Source organism: Littorina saxatilis, linkage group LG12, assembly GCF_037325665.1.
Source record: "Littorina saxatilis isolate snail1 linkage group LG12, US_GU_Lsax_2.0, whole genome shotgun sequence".
NCBI classification, from domain to species: domain Eukaryota; kingdom Metazoa; phylum Mollusca; class Gastropoda; order Littorinimorpha; family Littorinidae; genus Littorina; species Littorina saxatilis.
In genome coordinates this window covers 21,799,736-21,815,487 of record NC_090256.1, presented here as the reverse complement: position 1 = coordinate 21,815,487, position 15,752 = coordinate 21,799,736, and the positions used below count along the sequence as shown (strand labels likewise).

Sequence of the window (15,752 nt, the reverse complement as noted above, 5' to 3'; positions counted from 1 at the left end):
ACTTGTATCTGGAGCAAATTTATGTAGAATTTTTGTACTTGAGCTCTTGTAACGATTACCGCCGTCTTTAATGCAATATTATCCCTATTTCAGCAAAACAGAAATCGTGTCTTCTTCTTATACAAAATGCGTTGCCTTCAGCCCCCCCCCCCCCCCCCTGCACTAAGCCCGCTCTATCCTTCTCTCTCTCTCTCTCTCTCTCTCTCTCTCTCTCTCGTATTCTTTTGCTTCATACAAATACTCAAACAATTAAGAAGTGGGACGAAATACGAAAGATATTTTGTATAATCTCAACAACAACAGAACACAATGTACTTGCTGAATCACCCATAAAACATTCCTCGAGAACAAATTTTGACCAAAGACAAGAAACAGAAAAAGTTCCGACCACAAAATCGAAAAATCAACACCGCACCAACAAACGATTAACACAATGACCTATTTTCATACAAACAGGCACACTTTCAAGGAGAACGAATGAAAACAAGAAATTCCTATGAGGTAGAAAAAACACCCCCGTCAAAGGGAAATAACCATCTCAGTTGGTGGCAGTGACTGAGTGAGAATGGTTATTTCCCTTTGACCATGAAGATGTCCCTGTATAAGTCCTTGTATAATTTTAATCCACCAATAACTCCCTAACCGTGTGTTTGACTGGTCCCAATTTTTGTAAGGACCGTCTCAGGAATGTATAGAACCTGTTCACCAAGTTTGGTGACGATCGGTCCGTTCATTCTTGAGATCTACTTGCGAACACAAACACACAAACAAACACACAAACACCCAAACAAACACACAAACACCCAAACAAACACATCGAGCGAAACCTATACACACCCCTATACCGGGGGTGTAAAAAGGGGGACAAGCCTTCTTTGTTTGTGACAGCATCATCAGAAAGTAATACGCCTAAGCAGAAACTAATAATGTTCGCACAAGGAATAATGAGACGCCGATAAGAGCGGGCTTGGCCCAGATCGGATGCCAAACTCTTTACTGATGAGAACAGCATAATTATACGAGTTCCTTTGAAACCGCACATCATTCACCAAGATGTGTGCTTTGTCGCCGATCTCAAATTCCACAGGCAAACACAGCAGCAGGAAAGCATGCACAGCAAAAACCTGAAACGCTGTTTGCACGCAAAAGCCGCTTGGGATCAGACCGATTGTGGAAATAATCTGATTGATTTTTTTTTTCTACATTGTGAACAAATCTGTATAGGTTTTTTAGGGGGATTTTTTTTACACTGTGCATTTCTTCTCATCTGCATTGTGCAACTTATCTTGCTGTTCCCTTTTCCTGCATTGTGGAAATAATCTCCCTGATTTGTTATGCTGTGCAAATAATATTACAGATCTGTTTCTCTCTTTTTCCCATTCTCTGCTGGCTTCATAACAGGAATATCAATTCACAAGTTTAACTGTTTACCTCGACAAGCTGCGCAGCATAAAATATGGTCACTAACACTGCGTGAATTCAAGGACGTCGAGGAACATGCAAGCTGTTGGCACACAAACTAGATGTTTGTTGTTGCTCGACAGTTGTGTGTGTGTGTGTGTTTTTTGTTTTTTTACTGTGTGTGTGTGTGTGTGTGTGTGTGTGTGTGTGTGTGTGTGTGTGTGTATGTGTGTGTGTGTGTGTGTGTGCTGATATTGCTAATAATAAATATGCTGCAGTGTCGTTGTCTTCCTCGGAAATACATAAAATAATGTCCACGAAACTTTACTTTCGCAAAAACCTTACTTCGATCGCGTGAAAACACAAAGTTACGTCCGTGAAAACAACACAATTCGTGAAAACATTAACAACCATTAAAACATCCGTGAAAACATAAATGTCTGTAAACATGTTTACATTATCCTACATACGTGAGAGAGACCACTCTTGAGATAACAATATCGTTCAAACCACACGTATGTATATCATGTAAATTAGGTCATGTCAAACGAGTCTGGCAGGGACCTGCTTTTTCACTGCTTACAATGCCAAAATCACAGAGACAAACGTCATTATGGAAATACTTTTGCGACCATTGTTTCCCCTGGAAGCAGTTTTTAGAACTTACACGTCACGCTATACTTTCTACAGTGACGTTTTTTTGCTTTGACGTCAAAGATGGCACGAGGCTTTGGAAGAGATCGAGGTTTCAAACGAAGCTTCTTCGATTTGGACGCCTTGACTTCGGGACGTTTTGAGTAAAATACAGAGAGAATACTACATGGCTTACTGTGTCGTACCAGATTTACACGAGTTTTTTTTTTTAATATTGAACTGCGAGCAAAAGCGAGCTGTTCACTATTTGAAAAAGCAACGAGTGTAAATCTGGTACGACACAGCAAGCCATGTAGTATTCTGTTTATCCTACATACTGTACTTGTGTATTTTACTGAAAATGTTCTGCAGTCGAGGCAGCTAAATTGGAGACGCTTGTTTTGGAACCTCGATCTCTTCTAAAGCCTCGTGCAATCTATTAAGTCAAAGTAAAGAAACGTCACTCTGAAAGTGTGGCGTGACGTGTTAGTTCTAAAAATTCATGGGGGGTAATTAGCGAGCGCATTTTTTCTTCTTCTATAATGACGTTTGTCTCGGTGATTTTGGCATCATAAGCAGTATAAAAACAGGTCCATGCCAGACTTGCTTGTCATGACCTCATTTACATGATACACACACATGTGATTTGAACGAGTATTATCACACGAGCACAGTATGTAGGATAAACAGAATATCTCATGGCCTACTGTGTTGCTCGTTGCTGTTTCAAATATTGAAAAGCTCGCTTTCGCTCGCAGTTCAATATTTTAAAAAGCAACTCGCGAAAATCTGGCAAGACACGGCAAGCCATGTAGTATTCTCTATTTTTGTAAACACCTAAACACGCGTCTTTGAAAACGTTAATCGCGCGGAGACTGGACCTTCTGTGAAAACATTACGAAGCACGTTCTTGAAAACCGTTGAAAACTGACGTAAGTAATAATTAAAAAAAAAAATATCTAAAAACAGCAAACAATCGCTTTGACAATTTTAACGCATTATACGTGCACAACCTGATTTGCTGTTATAACGTTTTGAGGTCAGAACAAACAAACAAAACACACACACAACAAAAACAATCACCTACCTCATGCCTGATTTGTTTGTTTGTTTGTTTGCTTAACGCCCAGCCGACCACGAAGGGCCATATCAGGGCGGTGCTGCTTTGACATATAACGTGCGCCACACACAAGACAGAAGTCGCAGCACAGGCTTCATGTCTCACCCAGTCACATTATTCTGACACCGGACCAACCAGTCCTAGCACTAACCCCATAATGCCAGACGCCAGGCGGAGCAGCCACTAGATTGCCAATTTTAAAGTCTTAGGTATGACCCGGCCGGGTTTCGAACCCACGACCTCCCGATCACGGGGCGGACGCCTTACCACTCCATGCCTGATTAATTTATCTAGAAATATCCCTTAAGAAATCTGTTCCAGCTGGATGATTTATGTACTGCAGCCCAATTTACGAATAACTGTATGAAGCATCAGACTGCCTTAAGACTGAGTTCAGCCTTAAATACCATTTATTGTTGTTCGCAGAGATAATTAAAAACTTAAACGAGACCTTACCTGTAAGTCGAAGTTTGAGTAGAATTCCATGAGGTAGAAGAAGGAAAACGGAGGGACAGTTGAGATGCGCATGCCCGGAAGTGTCATATTTCAACGCCCTGATCAACCCTGATCAGGCAAGTAAAATAATCAACATATCCAAACAATGATGAAAAATTAGTTTCTAATATTTCATATTCATCATAATTATTGGGTGGGTAAAAGAATAAACTGAAGGGTGGGCAACTGTCCCTCCGTTTTCCTTCTTCTACCTCATGGAATTCTACTCAAACTTCGACTTACAGGTAAGGTCTCGTTTAAGTTTTTAATTCCATTTCGGTAGATTCCGGTAAAACTCCGGAACAGTTGAGATTTTAAAGCATGTTGATTTTTTGCCATTCTCATAATAAAAGTTTGAAGTATTAGAACATGTTTCTTTCAAACTTACCAAAAACAATGATCCAATTTCACATTTTTATTTAATAATTTGTCCAAGTCAACACAAGAGCTCTTACAACGAGCAACTTCAAACTCAAGCTCAAGATGAGCAACATTTTTCTCAAAAACAGCGTTCTCAAAAAACAGCGAGAAAACGACAACGTTCATATCTCAAATCATGCTACTTTCAAGTCTGATTCTCTTTTCTTTATACAGTCTTTCTCAAAGAACTTTAGAATTGAATGCTGCACATTCCTTTCAGACTTTGCTTTTGCCGACGACACAGGTTTGTTATAAAACCTGAAAAAGGTCCTAGCGTTTGCCCAACCGGCGCAGTTCATGATCTCTTGAAGAGCCACTCCATGTTTGAACATAGCACTTGACGAAGCACTGCGAAAACTGTGTGGATTAAATTCTTTCAGTCCCGCTTGTTTCAACACAGTTTTCATCCATCTTGCAACAGAATCTTTACTTGCCGGTTTGTGTGGGTTTTGATGACATAATAAAAGTTTGTCAGCACCATTCCTGATCGGTTTTGTTCTTTCTATGTATTGTTCCAAGCATTTCACCACACACAGTTTATCTTCTTCTGTATAAAGAGGAAGTTCAAGCTTTGGTTGAGGAACACCAGGCCTTGTTTGTTTCACTTTTTCCAGTATTTGAATTGTACAGCCTTCTGTGTGGAACTTTATTCCACGCAATCGAATAAAATGAACAGTTTGCACTCTCTGTGCCGAAACAATTAAAATTAACGAACACAACTTCAACGTTAACCATTTTAATGACAAATCATTATTGTCTTTCATGTTTCTGAACAAATCCAAAACAGTATTTACATCCCACGTTTCCTTATTACGAGGTACAGGTGTCCTCAACTGAAACACACCTTTGACAAATCTGCATACAAGTGGGTGTTCACCTATTGCCCTACCATCACAAGTTTGTAGCACCGCAGACACTGCACTACGTGCTGTATTAATGCCACTGTAGCCAAGTCCTTGCTCATACAACTCTGTCAGAAAATCAAGAACAGTATTTACAGGCGCATGAAACGGATCACAATCCCGTTTAGAACAGAAAACTTTCCACCTGCATAAGTAGGATTCATACTGTTTCTTGGTTGCTGAACGCCATGATGCACATATGACTGCACAAGTTTTTTCTGGAATTCCACGTGCTTTGACGGCATCCCAGATAACGTTGCGGCTATCAGTTGAAGTTTTTTGTGAAGTGGATGCGGAGTTGAAGCATGTTCCAGACTCAGGACATTTTTCCCCCGAGGCAGCAGCACCGGATGATCTATCAGCAGACGTAAGAACTGTGGATACCACACCGCAGTCGTCCAGAGAGGAAGTACAACCACTCCTGTTGTCTGGTCCCGTTCTATTTTTGCAAGGACTCTCTGGATGACACTGAAAGGAGGAAACGCATAAATAAACCATTTTTTCCAGTTTATAGTAAATGCGTCCACTGCAAAAGATTCTGGATCTGGATGCCAAGAAACGAAGGGTTTCACCTGATAATTTAGACGAGAACCAAAAAGGTCTATTTCAGGTTTTCCAAATTTGTCACTGATGCTTTCAAAAATTTTTGTATTTAGCATCCATTCTGTGGAATCATTGAAAGACCTTGATTTCCTGTCTGCTGCGACATTTAAAATTCCAGCGATATGGGCCACCGTTAACCATATTTGTCTTTCTTTGCACCAAATCCAGATTCTTTTGGCCAGTCTGTCACACTCCACTGAGCGAGATCCGCCCATATTATTCAGGTATGCAACTGCACAAGAGTTGTCTGTCAAAAGTTTGACATGTTTGCCTGTTACTTGTTTAGAAAAACTTTTCAATGCATAGTCTACAGCTAGTAGTTCTAAAACATTGATATGACAGGTTTTTTCTTGTTCATTCCACCTGCCCCCTGTTTTCACAGACTGGCAAACTGCTCCCCAACCTCCAGAAGTCGAAGCGTCAGTTTTGAACTCTATTTGGGGTTCAGTAACTTCTAGAGGATAATGAGAGTGTTCCACATTATCAATCCACCACTGTAACTCAGTTTTTCCTTCTTCAGTCAATTTTGTCACAGCTTCAAAATTGCCATGGTTCATTTTTAGAGCTCTGGTCTTTATTCTGTCCAAATCTCTATAGAACAAAGGTCCCCACAAGACAGCCTGAAAAGACGCTACCAGCAAACCAATGACTTGTGCAAGTTCTCTAATAGTGAACCTGTGTTTTCTTTTCAAGTTGTTACAAGCTGTTTTGATCTTGTGTACTTGTTCTTGTGGAAGTGTGACTGTCATGTCTTTAGAATTCAACCAAAATCCCAAATATTTGATTTTTTGACAAGGTTTGAGTACTGATTTGTTTGGGTGAATCACAAACCCCAATGCCTGAAACAATTTGACTGTCTCTAGAATGTTCAATTTACAGGTTTCAGCTGTTTCTGCCTGTAAATAGCAGTCATCAATGAAGGAGGCAGAAAGGTGACCTCTAGCTCTCAAATAAGCATAGACAGGCTTCAGTAATTTTGTGAAGAATCTTGGACAACAACACAAACCATTTGCGTAACAGGTATAATTGTACAGCTGATCTCTCCAGATGAATTTGAGATATTTCCTGTGTTCTGTATTAATTGGTACAGAATAGTAAGCATGTCTCAGATCAACTGACGCCATGAAGCAGTTTTTTGTCATCATCTGTGTAGCAGATTTCAAATTTTCCATTTTAAAATGTTGGTATTCTACAGACTCATTAAATTTTTTGAGGTTCAGAATGAGTCTGAATGTATCATCTGGTTTTTTCACCAGAAACACTGGAGAAATAATTTCTCCTTTTTCATGACAACTTTTTTCAATGACCCCCATATTTTGGAGTTTTTCAACTTCTGAGTCCATTATTGAAAACTGATTTCCCTGAACTTGATTCTTTGGAACTTTTCCATAATTCAAATTTGCATAATCTTCAATAGGTATTTCTGAACCAGCTACCATACTGAGAACAAATTTGTCTGTGGTTAACTTTTTCCACTCAGACAAATAATGCTGAATTCTACCTGCTACAAATGGTTTTTGTTGTTTGTCATTCAACTTTACCTCACTTGTAGATGTGCTACTTTCTGGACTGTCTAGGCCGTGTCGTGCCCCGTCTTGTGCGTGAACCTTCCTCGGCCACGCTGAAAAGGTCTTTTTCCTCGCCCTCTCCAAGTCTGGTAGGGTCCCTTTCTGAAGTTCTGATGAGAATTGTTCTCGTACCACGAGTCCTGGTAGTTTTTTGCCCGGGTCGGGAAAAATTTGTTTCCTTTGCTGGACACTGTGAAACTTTGTCCCAGTTTAGATGTGGTGTCAATTTGAGCGAAAGCGCCCTTGAGATCATCTCCAAACAGATTGTTTGTAATTGGAATTTCAGAGGAGGCCAGTTTCTTGTACTTTCGGTTCAGACTCTGTGAATTGAGAATTCTGTTCCTCCTATCCAATGAAAGGTCATGGATAGTTTTCAGCACTAGCCCGGCTGCCTCCAGAATAGGCTTCATCAAGGTTTTCGTTTCCACACTAGAACTCTTTGTGCATGTATCAGCGACTGTAGCCAACACATAAGTGGCTGTCATCAACTGTTTTTGCGTCTTTTGTGCTTTGCAATCAACACTCTTTGCACTGTGATCCATCACACCCCAAATCTCTGCATTCACACGGGGAACACAAAAGTCACAATTGCTTGGTCGCTTGTGTGCCGAGAGTTTTTCTTTCATTTTTTCTTCTGTGATTTTTCCTTTTGACATAGTGTCCAGAACTTTTGCAAGTTTATCATTGATTATTTCTCCAACGTCTTCATCATTCTCGAAGTCGTGTTGGATCAGTTCAAGTTCATCAGTCTCGCTAGATGAATTTCCTTCTTTTGAGTCACCGAGATTCATCAAATCATCGATCTCTTCATCAACGTCACACTCGTCGTCTGACTCATAATCAGATACTCTCTTTCGCTTTTTTGACCGTACAGATCGACGATCATCACCCGAGTCGGGTTCTTTTTGAAGCAAAGCCAAGATTTTCTCATTTTGTTTCTTCATCCCAATCCAGTCAGACAGAGGAATAGAGACATGAGTGTGGTTTTTACCGGTCGCTTTGCCGTGAGTCTTTTTCAAAATTTGGGGACCACACTCAATAACTGAGTCAGTTGGATCGTCGTCCAACAAACCAAGGTCCAAATCTGGATCATTTTGACCCTTGATGGATGAGTCATCCATTGTATGGAAAAGGATTTTCCAAAAAACTTGTAAGTGTAATCTAAAACACGCTCTGTAGACACCGGAAGCATACGTGATATGACACTTCCGGGCATGCGCATCTCAACTGTTCCGGAGTTTTACCGGAATCTACCGAAATGGAATTATAGGTAACGCGCCTTTCGAGCTTCGCGAGCATACTGGACCAGCGTAACGAAGATAAGCCAAAAATTAATAGGGCGTAGTCGACTTCGCAAAGTCTACTTCACAAAGCTGGCTGGACGAAGCTTTGGCACTGAATTTTCGGGAAGACGTCTTCGGGCTGAATTAAGGACCGCCTTTAGGAAAGGGTGCGCGGATACTGCCACCCACAGAGCATAATGAGCATGGTGCATTGCACTTTAGGAAAGGGTGCGCGGATACTGCCACCCACAGAGCATAATGAGCATGGTGCATTGCACTTTAGGAAAGGGTGCGCGGATACTGCCACCCACAGAGCATAATGAGCATGGTGCATTGCACTTTAGGAAAGGGTGCGCGGATACTGCCACCCACAGAGCATAATGAGCATGGTGCATTGCACTTTAGGACAGGGTGCGCGGATACTGCCACCCACAGAGCATGAGCATGGTGCATTGCACTTTAGGAAAGGGTGCGCGGATACTGCCACCCACAGAGCATAATGAGCATGGTGCATTGCACTTTAGGAAAGGGTGAGCAGATACTGCCACCCACAGAGCATAATGAGCATGGTGCATTGCACTTTAGGAAAGGGTGCGCGGATACTGCCACCCACAGAGCATAATGAGCATGGTGCATTGCACTTTAGGAAAGGGTGAGCGGATACTGCCACCCACAGAGCATAATGAGCATGGTGCATTGCACTTTAGGAAAGGGTGCGCGGATACTGCCACCCACAGAGCATAATGAGCATGGTGCATTGCACTTTAGGACAGGGTGCGCGGATACTGCCACCCACAGAGCATGAGCATGGTGCATTGCACTTTAGGAAAGGGTGCGCGGATACTGCCACCCACAGAGCATAATGAGCATGGTGCATTGCACTTTAGGAAAGGGTGAGCAGATACTGCCACCCACAGAGCATAATGAGCATGGTGCATTGCACTTTAGGAAAGGGTGCGCGGATACTGCCACCCACAGAGCATAATGAGCATGGTGCATTGCACTTTAGGAAAGGGTGCTCGGATACTGCCACCAACAGAGCATAATGAGCATGGTGCATTGCACTTTAGGAAAGGGTGCGCGGATACTGCCACCCACAGAGCATAATGAGCATGGTGCATTGCACTTTAGGAAAGGGTGCGCGGATACTGCCACCCACAGAGCATAATGAGCATGGTGCATTGCACTTTAGGAAAAGGTGCGCGGATACTGCCATCCACAGAGCATAATGAGCATGGTGCATTGCACTTTAGGAAAGGGTGCGCGGATACTGCCACCCACAGAGCATAATGAGCATGGTGCATTGCACTTTAGGAAAGGGTGCGCGGATACTGCCACCCACAGAGCATAATGAGCATGGTGCATTGCACTTTAGGAAAGGGTGCGCGGATACTGCCACCCACAGAGCATAATGAGCATGGTGCATTGCACTTTAGGAAAGGGTGCGCGGATACTGCCACCCACAGAGCATAATGAGCATGGTGCATTGCACTTTAGGCTCGTTGTCGATCCACATTCATTATATTAATGTACAAGAGGTCAACCAGGCTAGCCGAGAAAGTTGATAAAGGTAGAGAATAATTAAGGTCATGATCAGTCACTTGGTCAAAGTGAAGGGTTGACGATTTCTTTTTGTGTATTTTCATATAAAATGTGACAAAACACAGGACGTTTCCGATTACCGCAACTACTTATGTGTTGTTCCGAATTGCTTGTCACTATAGATATCCATTACTTAATTTCATTGCTGGGAAATTCGGATTGCTTCCTCCGTGTGGAAGGCTTTCAGCAACAAGATTTGCACTACCCAGGTGTTTGTGTGTTTAGGTGTAATCAGCCACCTGCACTTATGGCAGAATGACCGAGGTCATTTTCGTGTCATGGATGGCGGTGGGACATGGATATCGTCTCTGCGTCTGCACTTTAATGTTGACCCGTGTAAATCCCGGCCTGGATTTGAACCCGTGACCCAAGAATCACCTCTACCAACTGAGCTACTCGGCCCCCGGTCTGTTTGATCTGTTTCTTCCAGTCTAACAAAAAAAGCATTGCAAGGCTTTCGACCGACCGGCGTCAGTGAAAAACGCTTGAAACAAACTTTTCCCAATGTCAAAACTGACGGCGTCGGTTGAGGTGGCCCTAGGTCCTCCGAATACCTGATGACTTTTCAGCCGCTGGTCTATACAGAGGCTTGGCCCGCTCAAAATAAGGGGACTACTTCCCAAGTCTCCATTTCAAGGTTCGCCTTTCTTGGGCACAGTCGGGGCAGGCTCTACGTTCCAGTCAATAATGTCAGAATTCTCAGAGTAAACGAAGCCTGTGACTCTATGATTGCCACACACTGGCCCCGTTCTTGCCCCGTAAGGTCAGAGGTCAATGAATTATTCATGCCATCAAGTCACCAGCTCATCGCGATGACATTAATGGGGGCATCAAGGGGCGCAACAGGCAATCCTATTACACGACCAATGCAGCGACCTATAATGTGACCGCTATTGGCCATTTGACCTTGAATTTGACCACATGCTATTGCAAGATTAAAACTCAAACAGAGGTGAACACCGAATGTTGTACACGTAAGATCTAATCTCGCTTTTTAAGTTTCAAGTTTTATCAGTCCTTCAGAACCTTCGAAGGCATGGAGGATAACTTCTGTCATAAAAACGTAAAGAAATAAGTTTCATCAACAGCTAGAAATTACAAGGTTGACATACAGACTCTCGCAAAAGTACTCCAGGTTTCTGTCCACAGTTTCAGAAGAATCCCAACAAAGAAACTAAAGCAACTCTTGACGTGAGTTGCAATCCGAGCGCCGAACACACGTGTGAATTCGTCTCCCGAGAGACAACAAACTATCGGCGTAATAACATTCCAAGTTCCCATCAACAGTTTTAGCCGAGCACTTAACGAGCCATCAGTGGAGATAACGACGGAGGCGGCGAAAGCAAGGGCGAATCGTTCCGTCACATTACACTATCGATGAGCAAACAGACCTGATTGCCTGCATTTTTCCTTTCTCCGGAACTCGACACTACAGCGCCTATCATAATCCATACCGCGGAAAATAATCTGTCCTGGCCGACAACCCTATTGTTGTGTCATCGAGTTCTTGGGAAGCCGTGGGCGTTTGGGAATAGTTACTGCCATTTTTCTAACAAGGGATAATAACCCAAGTTCTGTCAAAACAGGGTTGTAACAAGAAGCAGACAATGCCAATAGCAGCAACAACACATAACAAAACAAATGTCACTTTAACATAAGAAATTAGGACGGCTTTCATAACAGATTTTTCATGAGAGGCAGAAAAAGCACAGCAGCAGCAGCAACAACAACAACGCCAGAAGACCTCATACTAATAGCGTAGTCGCATATCTGCACACAATGCCATGTTTACATTAAACAAGTCGCGTTAGGCGACATTACAACATTTAGTCAATGTTTCGAACTCACAGAACGAAACTGAAGGCACTGCATTTTTTTCACCAAGACAATACAGCTTCGTCAACCCCCGCGGCAAGAAAATCGCTCACTTTTCACGTGCAAAACGAAGTGAAATTGACGAGCCAGTAAAGCACACATTGCGCTGAGCAGGAAAGTGCGCTTTTCTGTATTCTTTTTAACTTTCTGAGCTTGTTTTTAATACAAACATATTATATCTATATGCTTTTTGAATCAGGAAATGAAAAAGATTAAGATGAAATCATTTTTGGATCGGCTTCTTACATTTTAATCGTAGTACATGTACTAATTAACCTACTTTCGTTAATTGTGATCCCATTTTAAGAGCAAACATGACATATGCATATATTTTTAGATTCAGAATTTGATGAAGAATACGATACAATCAATTTTAAATCTGTTTGAGAAAATTTGATTTTTATGACAACTTTAATGACCAAACTGATTAATTAGTTTTTAAACCTCCGCGCTGAAATGCAATACCAAAGTCCGGGCTTCGTCGAAGATCACTTGACCAAAATGTCAACCAATTTCGTTGAAAAATGAGAGCGTGACAGTGCCGCCACAATTTTCACAAAAAGCCGGATATGACGTCATCAAAAATGTTTAACTAAAATTCAATAGATGTCTTGGGATATCATACTCAGGAACTCTCATGTAAAGTTTCATAAAGATCGGTCCAGTAGTTTCCTCTGAATCGCTCTACACACACACACACAGACACACATACACCACGACCCTCGTCTCTATTCCCCCTCTATTTTAGTCAAAACTTGACTAAACGTAAAAAGGGATGTTAAAAGAGACACAACCTTCAACATCACCAAAACAACAACATCAAAACAACAACACCAAACTACAACAACAACAACAACAACAACAACAACAACAACAACAACAACAACAACAACAACAACAGACATTAACACGTAAAGGTATACACATACACGCTTCTTTGTTTGCTCGACTAACCTAGTTCAGGACGAACGACAGAAGGACATCGACACCACTTGAAAGTTTACTGGGTTTAAATCTACCAAGGTTGGCCTTTCCTGGGCACAGTCGAGACCCTTCGTACCACTACCTGTCAATAATTACGTCTGAATACTCTCAGAAAACGAAGCCTGTAACACTGTGACACATATAAACATATACATAGATATCCAACCGAGGACACAAACACAACAGAGAGAGAGAGAGAGAGAGAGAGAGAGAGAGAGAGAGAGAGAGAGAGAGAGAGAGAGAGAGAGAGAGAGAGAGAGAGAGAGAGAGAGAGAGAGAGAGAGAGAAAGAGAGAGAGAGAGAGAAAGAGAGAGAGATTGATTGATTGATTGATTCAACTTTATTACAGAAGGATGGAGATTTTAGGCATTGCCTAGTCTTACAATCTGTCCTTGCAAACAAAGACGAGAACAAAACAACACATGAAAAGAGTATATGGACACTACGAATTTGACGAAACATACATATGGTAATAAGTAACATTCAAAAGCAAAACAAAAGTTATAGATTAACTAAATAAAAACTATGAAGTATAAAGATAGCAAAAGTAACAATGATAATAGCAATGAAGGCAATGATGATGATTTCATGGTAATAAGATTAATAACAATAAAATAATAATAATTGTCAGTAAGTACTGGTGTCACATGACTGATGTGAACCAGTTGATTGGCTAATGGCGATGCGCTAAAACTGTTAGCGCACTCTTGGAGTGCGCTAACTTTTCCACAGAGCGTATTCTTCCGCCCTTTGCCTGAGCGAGACTGTGCTCTCATCCTCAGAATTAATTAATGACATGTAGCTTATATTCTCCACAATACCATAAATTTCCTGCTTCTCAATTAAAGCAGAAGTGTTTTTTTCTGACAGATTCCATGTGCCTGTGCCACAGTTGATACGTAGCAGACTAGATTACACTGAAATACGACTGCATCAGTTCAGTAAATGAATGGTTTCCGAATTATTATTTCAAGGCAACAACAATCGGAATCGAAAACGTGTAGGGTTAAGAACGTTCTTACCATGTATAAAACTTATTACCAGCCTGCCTCATGCGTGCAGACGAGCAATTGTTGTTTTTGAAATGAGACTGCAGTGCAGTGCCGTGGTTCGCTTGCCCTAGCCGCCCTAGCAGACGACATAAACCTCGCAGCAAATTAACATGTTGGGCAAATGTGAACAAACAAACGATGGGGACATAATACGTGTAGGGTTCACAGCATTCTTACGGTTCATATATAATAGTACCAGTCTCCCCGATGAGTCAAGATACACCACGAGAAACATACCACATTTACTTTGAAAATCCGAGTCTGCTAACCGCGTACCGTGGCCTTGGCCAAGGGGCAACACTCTGCACAGTCAATCTGTCGAAGCTCGATGAAGGAATCGCGAAGAGCACAGTCCTTTCTCCGAGTTTAAATGAGGTCTCTATGAAAGATCATCACTTTTTAGCTTAACGCTACACTGGAATTTACCAACAGAAATTAAAACAAGAGTTTGCGTGTGACGAAAGCACGACACACTTGAGACAGCCCACACAAAAGTAGATCCAGTGACACAAACCTGACCACACAGTTACGCCTATCCAAATGCGCGTTGCAAAATGTGCGTTTTGAATCTTCTTTTTTCTCTGGCGGTACTGACAATATCGTTATTGAAACAATCCCAGTGCACAAAGGGATTTATAGAGCAAATCTCGAAAATAATTATTGAACTCAGCGCTATGCGCTTCGTTCAATAATGAATTTTCTCGATTTGCTCTATAAATCCATTAGTGCACTGGGATGTCTCAATAACTTAAATAATAACACTAATAATAATGATAATAATGAGTGCAAAGTTACGTTCAATAAGAACATGAGGTCCTGAATAAAAACAACAACAGCAAGCAAACAAATAGCAAGTCAAGTGTAGAAAAACAACAATCATAAAAAGAGAATCGTATCCCGTATCTTTTTCCATGCATAAATTGCATACACGCATGCTAATATACATGTGAAGCTATAAGATAACGTTTATGTATTGATTAAATTAGGGTGGTTTAAGATATCGGAATAAACCAATTTACGAATTGCCACAATGTTACAATAACTGTTTCACTTTGAATCAGACTTCGAACAAATGTCTGTGTGTTTGTTTTTTAAAGGCCTTGACTGATGGAATATGTTTAAGTACAGTTGGAAGCGAATTCCATACTGAAGATCAGGAGAATGCAAGACTAGACTTGTACAAATCTAGTCGAGGGCGAGGTGGAATGAATTTACTGTAAAAGTTAGCTGATTTGGGTCCCTTTTGATGTCCACACTGGGTAAAAAAATAATTTTAATTACAAGTTTCCAATTTTTAATGACCAAACTCACTCATTAGTTTTTAAGCCACCAAGCTGAAATGCAATACCAAACCCCGGCCTTCGTCGAAGATTGCTTTGCCAAAATTTCAATCAATTTGATTGAAAAATGAGGGTGTGACAGTGCCGCCTCAACTTTTACATAAAGCCGGATATGACGTCATCAAAGACATTTATCGAAAAAAGGAAAAACAAGTCCGGGGATATCATTCCCAGGAACTCTCATGTCAAATTTCATAAAGATCAGTCCAGTAGTTTGGTCTGAATCGCTCTACACACACACACAGACACACACACACACACACACACACACACACACACACACACACACAGAGACAGACAGACAGACACACACACACACACACACACATACACCATGACCCTCGTCTCGATTCCCCCCTCTATGTTAAAACATTTAGTCAAAACTTGACTAAATGTAACAACAACAAAAAGTAGAATGAAAAGTGCGGGGATATTATCAGGAATATTTCCCGTGTAAAGTTTCTTGTCCATATC

At 41.5% G+C, this 15,752-nt stretch overlaps 2 protein-coding genes across 2 annotated transcripts in view; both read right to left on the bottom strand.

Moving 5' to 3' along the window:
* Nucleotides 1–15,752, bottom strand: part of LOC138981504 (UPF0415 protein C7orf25 homolog) — a gene marked incomplete at its 3' end in the record, with an annotated part of 128,692 nt that overhangs the window by 72,945 nt on the left and 39,995 nt on the right.
* Nucleotides 4,344–8,392, bottom strand: LOC138981508 (uncharacterized). The gene is made up of 2 exons (XM_070354453.1): nucleotides 7,116–8,392; nucleotides 4,344–5,439 (listed from the first exon to the last, which is right to left on the bottom strand). Exon 1 carries the CDS (start codon nucleotides 8,261–8,263, stop codon nucleotides 7,148–7,150), a length of 1,116 nt encoding a protein of 371 aa, XP_070210554.1. The 5' UTR covers nucleotides 8,264–8,392; the 3' UTR covers nucleotides 4,344–5,439; nucleotides 7,116–7,147.

What these genes read in the sequence shown, in the direction of transcription:
- LOC138981508 (XM_070354453.1), bottom strand. Translation starts at nt 8,263, where the DNA reads ATGGATGACTCATCCATCAAGGGTCAAAATGATCCAGATTTGGACCTT.